This window comes from Vitis vinifera, chromosome 14 (assembly GCF_030704535.1).
Source record: "Vitis vinifera cultivar Pinot Noir 40024 chromosome 14, ASM3070453v1".
NCBI classification, from domain to species: Eukaryota; Viridiplantae; Streptophyta; class Magnoliopsida; order Vitales; family Vitaceae; genus Vitis; species Vitis vinifera.
In genome coordinates, this window is record NC_081818.1 from 26,515,118 (window position 1) to 26,524,261 (window position 9,144).

A 9,144-nucleotide genomic window follows, 5' to 3' on the forward strand; every position below is an offset into this window, starting at 1 on the left:
TAACTTCAACTAACTACCTAAATACCAACCTAGGTCATGCTATGAAGAGATTTCACATCCTAATTGTTACTGTAACATTAACTTCGAGTTCAAGGCCTTTCAAAACAACTAATAAGTAATAATAGTAGCAAAATTAAGGTGCTCAATTAATCATCTCAACAAGCGCAAGCTTCGTGCTAAAGTGGGTCAAATCGGATTTTTTGAGTTAGCAAGATTCCCTTACGTGTTGAGAAAAGCAAGAATGAGATTTCTTAACCTCCTTTCACCTTGACTTCTAAATTTAACTATACATGAACAAGTAAAAATAAAAATGAATTGTATGGAGAAAACTTTTTTGAAGTCGACTTGGCAGTTAAGGGGATAATTGATACACACTAGTGAGATTGCGCCTGCGAAGCAAGGTAGCATTCTCCGTAATGAGAATCGCCAATCCAACGTTCCAAAATACGTTCCAAAATAGCCGGCAATAGCATGTTGTGTTGCACCCCTGCGCACGTTAGCACCACCCTCTCTATCCATTTCAAATTCTTTCACTTGCCTTAAGACGTGACTCTATCCCTCCCTGGCCCCACAAAAATTTAAAACCACCCCCTGTATTTCTCTGAAGTCCAAAATTCCCCCCAGATTCCGTACCTCTTCCACAATTAACACATTCCAAAGGACCTGCATTTAAAAAATGAATTTCACCAAAATGAAATACTTTTTTAAAAAAAGGAAAAAACCACCGAAACTCAGAGGAGGAAAGAGTAGAAATCTAGGGACAGGGGAGCGACAGAGTGATGACGATGGATAGAGAGAAGGAGAGAGAGATTGAGCTTGAGAGTGCAATGTACACCAACTGTTTGTTGTTAGGGCTCGATCCGGCGATCATCGGAATCGGTGCCAACTCAGGTACTCCCAGAGTCGGCCTTTTCCGGCACTCTAACCCTAAATTGGGCGAACAGCTTCTCTACTTCATCTTGTCTTCGCTCCGAGGCCCTATCCAATCCGCTAAAGTACGCTTCCTCAATTTCCATTCTAAGCATTTCCTTTCGATCCGTTTCTTTCTTTTTTTTTTTTTTTTTTGCTTTATTATTTTATTTTACTTTTTATTTTCCCCTTTTCCCTAACTCGTAGAGATCTTTCAGGACTTCGACAAGGTTTGGCCGATTTTCGATTCGGCGCAATCGCGTGATTTTCGTAAGGTGATTTTTGTGTTCGTGATTCACGTTTGTGTTTCTGTTTAAGTTTGCGTTCAAGTTGTTGATTGGTGCGATTTGTGTGGCAGGTTGTCCAAGGGATAATCAGCGAACTCGAATCGCAAGGGGCGCTTCCGAGGAGCAATTCGAGGGTTTCTTCCTTGGCTACGTGTTGTGGACCGAGGTTGGTTGGTTTTCTGTACTTTTTTCATTTTAATTTATCTTTGTAGATGTGCGTGTAAGGCCCCAAGTTGTTTAGCTTTGAAATGAATTTTTCTTTTTCGTCAATTTACAGAATGGAAAGGAAATGAAATGAAATTTTGAATCATGTGGCTCTCTCCCATGTTCAGTTTGGCTTGAACCTTGGACAAATTCAAATTTGATCTAACCCCATGTGGTCAATTCTTGTTGTATGGTCTGCATTGTGGATAATTGGTACAAAGTATAAGGCATTTGAGATGTGGGGGAAAAGAGTGGCCCCTATAAGTTTTCCCATTGTGAAAATTTAGGATGTTTTCATCCTAGCAGTAATGCAAGAACTCAATGTTTGTCATTGCACTTGCAATCTCATGTAGTGCAGCATAGGTGCCCACTTGCATTTTTAATGTCTGATATACTTGAAAGGGATAATAGGTTTCATGCTTTATTGCAGGTTTGTTGAACTTCTCTGGCAACTTTCTTTGCATGCTTTGCGAGAGGTTCATAGACGAAGTTTTGCAGCTGATGTAGCTTCCAACCCATTGCCTGCTTCTCTGACAGATGTAGCATTTTCACATGCAGCCACACTGCTTCCTGTAACAAAGGTGAGACCGAGTTTCACATGCAGCAGTATGATAAGGATATAGATGCAGATGCTATTGTTAGTCACATATATGAGGTCTGAAACTGTGATCTTAAAAGGAACTGAAATTTGATATCGATGTCGTCACAGTCATGTGGTTGGTGTTTGACATGGATATGATGTATCTCACAGGGACACATAGGTAAATGGGAGAAAAAAAATAAAAATAGGAGTGCTCTTCCTCTAGCTTCTCACTGTTCATAGCTAATTTTAAAGTTTATATATTTATTTTTTATTTAATTTTTTGATGGGCAAATAAAATGAGTATATCATAAAATTGCAAAAGGGACGGTGCATCAAAGTACATAGGTCGTATACAATGGCAGCCATCAAGCATGGCCAGAAGCAAGGGAACTTCTCTCTCCCTTTATGAGACCCCGGCTAATCTACAAGGTCAATTAAAGACATTGAACCTTCATCTATTTACAACTTAACTGTTTATTTATTTATTTTGCCTGTTTTGCTATTGATTTTTCTTTAATTTTGATTTACATGCCTGCCTGTACCAATGATCTAGAATTTGAATATTATAGTTTCAATTTCATATCTATGCTGTGTGCTAGCAATGAAAGATATAATTTGAAATGACAATTTGGTGCTCCCCTTCTACATTTTTAATTTTACCATTTACTGCCCTAGTGATTGGAATCTATTAAAGAAATAGTTTGTATGGTTTATCTTTATTTTCTAATTTTCTTTTCGTATGAATAGTTTTCTTTATCTTCCTTTTCAATATCAGTTTTCAGATCTGTTTTACTCGACCTTCGATAGTTCTTACACGACATTTTGAACAGGCTAGAATAGCACTGGAACGAAGGAGGTTCCTGAAAAATGCAGATACAGCTGTCCACAGACAGGCCATGTGGTCAAATTTGGCTCATGAAATGACAGCAGAGTTTCGTGGTCTCTGTGCTGAAGATGTAAAGGATAAGTCATAAACAGTCCTGTAATGGGCTGTGTTTCATAGATACAAGCTTTGTGCATGGATTTCTAATATTTTGTCTTTTTTGGTCTTTTCCCCTCTCTTTGGAACTTCTTTATCTCAGGCCTATTTGCAGCAAGAGCTGGAAAAATTACAAGACTTGAGGAACAAAGTGAAGTTGGAAGGGGAACTATGGGATGACCTTGTGTCTACAAGCTCAAGTCAGAATTCTCATTTAGTTTCAAAGGCTACTTGCTTGTGGGAGTCGTTGCTAGCTCGTAAAAGTAAGTACAAAATATCCAGCTTCCTCTTAACAAACTTCTATGACAAACCATCATATTTGAAATGCGCTTCCAAATTTTGTGCTAGCTCCTGTTAATTCCATGTTACTCTGTTTACTCCCTCTACACACAGGTCAACATGAAGTTCTTGCATCAGGCCCTATTGAGGACTTGATAGCTCACCGGGAGCATAGGTAATTGCTTGTTCCATGTCATTTTGGATTCTCTAAATGACATTTATCCACTTTCGTGCTCATGCATTATCTTTCTATTCAGGTATCGCATTTCTGGGTCATCTTTGCTTGCAGCTATGGATCAAAGTTCTCAGATTCCTTATACAGATGTATTAACGGTCCAACCGGGTGATCTAGCTTCAGGTCATTTGGATGACAAAGAACAGACTGATGGATCTTATGTCAATGTAACTAGGGACAAACAGAAGAACAGTTTAGATTCATCTCAGTCACAAGTAAATGATGACACACTTCGTGTGGATGATAGAAGTGGAAGAGTCCACCCAACTGTTGATATAGCTGAAATTATCAGGCGCTGGACTCATGCTTTACAACGTATTCATAAACAGTCACTTCATCTGGTAATGCTATTTCTTCTCTGGTATTAAGCTCCTTTTTTAATTTTTATTTTTACTAAAAATGGTTATTTAAATCATTTATATCCGTGAAAACTTTTATCTTGTGGTGTGCTTTACTTGATCATTTCACATGTAAATAAGTTGCTATATGATAGTGAATTAAGAAACTCCATCACTTTCATTCAATTTTTACACCTTCGTTCTTCTCAAAATTTCTGGAGTATGATGTATTGGAATTTGACTGTTGTTTCTGGAGCAGAAATGTGCTAACTTGAAATGATTGCATTATATAGGCAAAATCTAATGATGGAGAGGGTCCAGAGCTTCTAAGAGGTGCACGTGATGGTGGTACAAGTGATCATGCTGAGTCTTTAGCGGCGACTCTTTCTGAACATCAGCAACACTTAGCTAGCTTTCAGGTAAATATAATTTTCTTTGTACATTATGCATGGAAGTTCCACTTTAGATGGTAGTCTCTCAATTTGATTCCAAATTTGATCCTTGGATAAATAAGTGTTTAATGATTATTATCATAGTTGTTTAAAACTTATGATACACATTACAATGTACATTTTTTAAGGAAATCAGCCTGTGTCTTCAAGCTTATCTTACGATATATATATAATACAGGATATGATACGTGATGTAATGAGACAACAATACAAACATCTTCAATTATTTTCCATGGTTTTTAAGAAAAATCAAAATTAATTTTTTTTTTGTTAAAGAATTCATTATATTAATTGATTAAAATGCACTAAAAGTGAATACATTTTTTTACTTATTATGTCGCTTTTATTTTTTAAAAAATTTCTTTTTTGGTGGGAAAGGAATGATGAAAAAATTGAAAAGTTTGGAATTCTGAAGATAACACAAAGACATATATATATATATATATATTTCAATCAATCAACAACACAATAAGTCCATATACCTAGTTAGAATTTGGAATGAAAAATTGAAGAAGTTTATTTTTGTGGATTATGTGATGAATATGTATATTAAAATTATATTTTGTTAATTTGGACTTATCAAAACTCTAATATTCAATGTTTTCATATGATATGATATAGTTTAACTCTTTATATCCTACTATCTTTCATAAAAGTAGTTATGTATTACTCTATACTTCATACTTTCAATAGATATGTACACATATACACGTTTTTTCTATTTTTTTTTTCAATATATGTAAAAAAACTTATGATATATGATACATGATACATTTCACAAGTTAACAACTATGATGATTAGTGACACTTCTCAACTTTCAGTGCTTGGGGAGGATGTAAAATACCTGGTGTTTTCTGGAAGTTGCATATTCTAGGTTGTAGTGGTGCATTTACCTCTAGCTATCCTCAATATTGAAATTGTCATGACCTGTAACCAAAAAAGAAAATGAGAGAGAGAGAGAGAGAGGAAAAATTGAAGTATCCATGATCCAGCATTTAATGTGGAAGGATAAGTATCTCTAAGGGTGTTGTGGTTCTTATCTTGTAAAAATAAACAGAAAGCATCATGCATAATTCATTCTGAAGTGGTGTTATAAATTGGATCGTTTCCCCCCCTTTTCTTCTCTTGAAGAGTCGGGCAGGGTAGGAATTAATGGCTGAGACTTTGAACTCCCATGTTTGGTTGTGGTAGATTCTATCAATTTTGTTTGCTTGGGAGTAAGATGCCTATCTCTTTTGCATTTACAAAGAACTTGAATATGCTTTGAGGGCAGATATTACTAAGCACATGGTTCAAGAAAAGAGACCTGTGCTATGGAGCAGCGAGCAGGACATTAGGAATAGAAACTAATGAGATTAGGAAGAAAAAGAAAGGAAAGACGAATGAGTAGAAAGGTTTAGTTTGTTCTAACTAGACTTCTATATACCTTCTCATCTATTTATAGTATTTACCAAGATTGCAACAATTCTCCTTATAACTATTAAATAAAATAACTCTTTAACATCATAAGATAAAATAAATTCTAGCATAGGAAATCTTTAGCTAAACACTAAAGACTCTTATGAACATGAATCTTTTAAGGCTTACCATGTTGTAATATTCAAAGAGTCAATTGTATCCAAAGAACTAAAGTGACGTGCTTAGTTCTTGCCTTTTATATTTACCTCTCACCTCAATTGATATTACATTTCTAGTTTGTAGGTACAATGCTTTTTCTGGCACTTTTAGATGATGTTAAATCGGCACATTGGCATAGTTATCGGTTGCAAATTTGAAGTTGTTTCTCACATGAATGGTTGATGTGTAGGTGCTAATTAACCAACTTAAGGAAGTCGCTCCATCAATACAAAAGTCGATATCAGAATGTTCAGAAAAAGTGAACGGTATTTCCTCCAATCTTCCTCCAATGGCCAAACATCATGGTAGATCAACATCACCTATCCATGCTCAGAGCAGTGGAAGGACAGTGGTAATTTTTTTGTGAGGAAAAAAAAATTGATATTCTTGTTTCGACATGTTCAACCCTGGATAATTGGTAAGACTAATAGTTTTTATTTTTATTTTTTTTATTTTTTATACAGGAGAGTAGCACTGATGAGGTTGCTGATGTGACTTCAAAATTGTCTACCATTCATCTTGAGAAGGTTTCAGCTAGTCCTCCTGCGTTAAAACTTCCACAGTTGTTTAGTTTGACACCAAATTCTTCTGGAAAAAGTGGAAATATGAACAAACGTCAAGTTGTGGCTCCTCAATCCAATCAAGTAGAGAATTTGTCTGACAGGAAGTCTCTGGATCAACCTCTGTCAAACAATCACTTGAATGATCCACCACAAGGTTTGCCTCATTCTACTGTACTTCCTAGTCCCTACATTGTATCCTTCCCCATATATAGGCTTAGTGCCCTACCTAATGAATATTCATCTTCCAGTTAAATAGACTGGTCTTTAATTTGTTTAATAATAAGATTTTAATTCTAAATTTCATGTCCCAGCAGACAGTGACATTTCTTATGTCCAGAACCTAAAGAGATCTGTCAGAGAAGCAGCTCTGTCTATGCAAACCTGCAATGTGGAATCATCACGAGATAGTCACTCTGATGATAGCTCCGAACACTTCTTTGTACCTCTTTCTGGGACAGGGTTCTCTCGACTGGGCCCAGAAAACAAAGCTGTTTCAGTAAGAAATAAACATTTGTTTGTACCTCAAGCAGACGCTTCCTTGCTTGAGAATCATGTACCTGAGGATCTTGTTGGGAGAAAGTTTGCTGAATTACCAAATATGTTGAATGATCTGGATTCTCTTCATGAGTATGATCATGTAAATGGGTTTCTCTCCGCTGCTAGTCCAATTTATGCAGCCACTGATGCACAAAGGCCCTTTTATGACATTGAGGAAACTCAGGATATCTTCTCACCCCCTTTGCTGATGGACTCATCACTGTTAGCTGATTCTTATGAAGACTTACTCGGTATGTCCTGGCCCAAACTATTCTGATGTTTTAGGCATCCATATGTTTAGTTTCTTATCAATGTGTTATGTCTCTTTTTGATGCTTTTCTTCTCAGTGCAAAATATGTGATACTTGGAACTTCTTTGATGCTTCATTTCTTTGAAAACAATGTCAAGTGCCATTGTAGTGTAGAATGAGATTGTCAGAGCTTCAAACCAAAATATGGATTCTAAAGTACTAGCTGAACATGTTTCATGTTAGGATCATTGAGTGCTTTTCTCAAGCACTTGTCTAACCCAAAGTAATTATTTTCAGAAGATTTTTGAAATTTCTGATATGAGGATTTCCTCCAGTTTTCTTAAATAGTTTTATATTATTGTAGATTCAAGGCAGAATTCAGATGCTCTAAACTCATTGTAGTTCCCTTTTTTTTTTTATGTCTCTTTCTCTTTGTTGGATAGATTAAACAAAGTCATCATATGATTGACCATTGAGACCTTATTGGGGACCATATATTTCTCGTGGGTCCTCAGCCCTGCTTCCAAGTGGTTGATCAAAAATGAGGTGTTCACGGGGATCTAAATACTTAAAAGTTTTTGGTCTTTCTTTCCTCCTCTATGTGCTGGAAGTAAACAAGTGGAGGAATTTTTATTGGTTGTTTTAGAGTTGATCATATACCGTTGCTGTTGTCTAATAGATGCAGCGTCTACAAATAGCTACTTTAATTGTAAATTCAAAAATTGTTCTTTAGTGCACTTTTCCCCTTTCGTGTTTTCATCTTGAAAATTCATTTGGTTCTCTTGCAGCACCATTGTCTGAAACTGAAACTGCCTTGATGGAGCACTGAAATCTATCTGGACAATCTCCTTGTTGTGTTCTTCAGAAGATGATTGGATCACTTCAATGGTTTTGTATTCACTCCTCAAGTAAGGCTGGCTTTCGAGCCCAAGCTCCTTTACTAGGTTGGGGTTGGGATTTTCTTCCCTCCTATAATTTTTGTATGACCTGGTGTGCTTGTATGATTTCTTTCTTCTCTCTACCTGTTTGTATACTTCTGCCTTCTATGGCACCTTTGATATTCTGTCCTTCGCTGGGACCTAAGAACCGATTGGCTGTGTTACTGTACATACTGGGCAGATGCTCGGAATCAGAAATCATCTCATCATTCACCACTGCCCAACCTGGACATTGAAGATCAGAATCCACAGCCCGAGCAGATAATCGCAGCCCAGTCAAAATCCTTCTGAAGACTATGCCCCTGGATGTTACCCAAAGGTGGCTAAAGAGTGACATATATGGCAAGTCTCGCAGGTGCACATTGCTGAGAGACCATGGCCCTCTTTTAAGGATTTTATTTTGGTTCACTGTCAAGATTGATTGTTGACAAACTAATTTTTATGTATTTGATAGATGTATTGCTTGGGATTTGATCATATGCCTGTTGGGGATGGATTAGGAATGAGAAACCATCGAGTGGGCTTTTGGACTACTCTTTATTCATATTTCCATATTGTTGTAACCCTTCCATTTATTTGTTGAACTATATATTGAGGTAATTTCAAGGTTGCTGATTTTAATTTCCATACCTTTCTGAGATGACAGTGGCAGTTGCACCTTTCAACTACTCCTCCTTTTTGTAATTTATTTTCTGAATCATGCCTGTAAAATTGATTGTTGGACAATCGCGTATGCGTGTGCGTGTGTGTATGTGTGTTAGATTCTCATTCCATGAACCTCCACAAAGTCAACTCCAAATATTTGCAAGAAAAGTCCATAGAGGTTGCAGGAGGAGTGGAATCTGTGCTGTACAGCTCTGCTTGTCCAATTCGACTGTCTGTTTAGCTTTGGCCCATTGCGCTATTTTTGGATTTGACCGTTCCCTTGGATTTCATGGAGTCGACTTCAGTCTCCACCCTCCGTTCCATCCT

At 36.8% G+C, this 9,144-nt stretch overlaps 1 protein-coding gene across 2 annotated transcripts; it reads left to right on the plus strand.

Moving 5' to 3' along the window:
* Positions 1–690: 690 nt before the first annotated feature.
* LOC100243984 (AUGMIN subunit 6) lies at positions 691–8,799 on the plus strand. Of its 2 annotated transcripts, XR_787613.3 has the most exons (14): positions 709–995; positions 1,128–1,184; positions 1,268–1,362; positions 1,831–1,981; positions 2,814–2,939; positions 3,066–3,225; positions 3,356–3,416; positions 3,499–3,817; positions 4,108–4,233; positions 6,075–6,236; positions 6,349–6,601; positions 6,762–7,235; positions 8,023–8,142; positions 8,354–8,799. XR_787613.3 is itself a non-coding variant. In XM_002266735.5 (13 exons), the coding sequence occupies exons 1-13, from the start codon at positions 780–782 to the stop codon at positions 8,061–8,063; spliced, it is 2,241 nt and encodes a 746-aa protein (XP_002266771.1). In that variant the 5' UTR covers positions 691–779; the 3' UTR covers positions 8,064–8,799. The 2 variants fall into 2 exon arrangements, 1 of the variants encoding a protein (XP_002266771.1); XM_002266735.5 differs by having other exon boundaries at positions 691–995; positions 8,023–8,799.
* Positions 8,800–9,144: the final 345 nt, after the last annotated feature.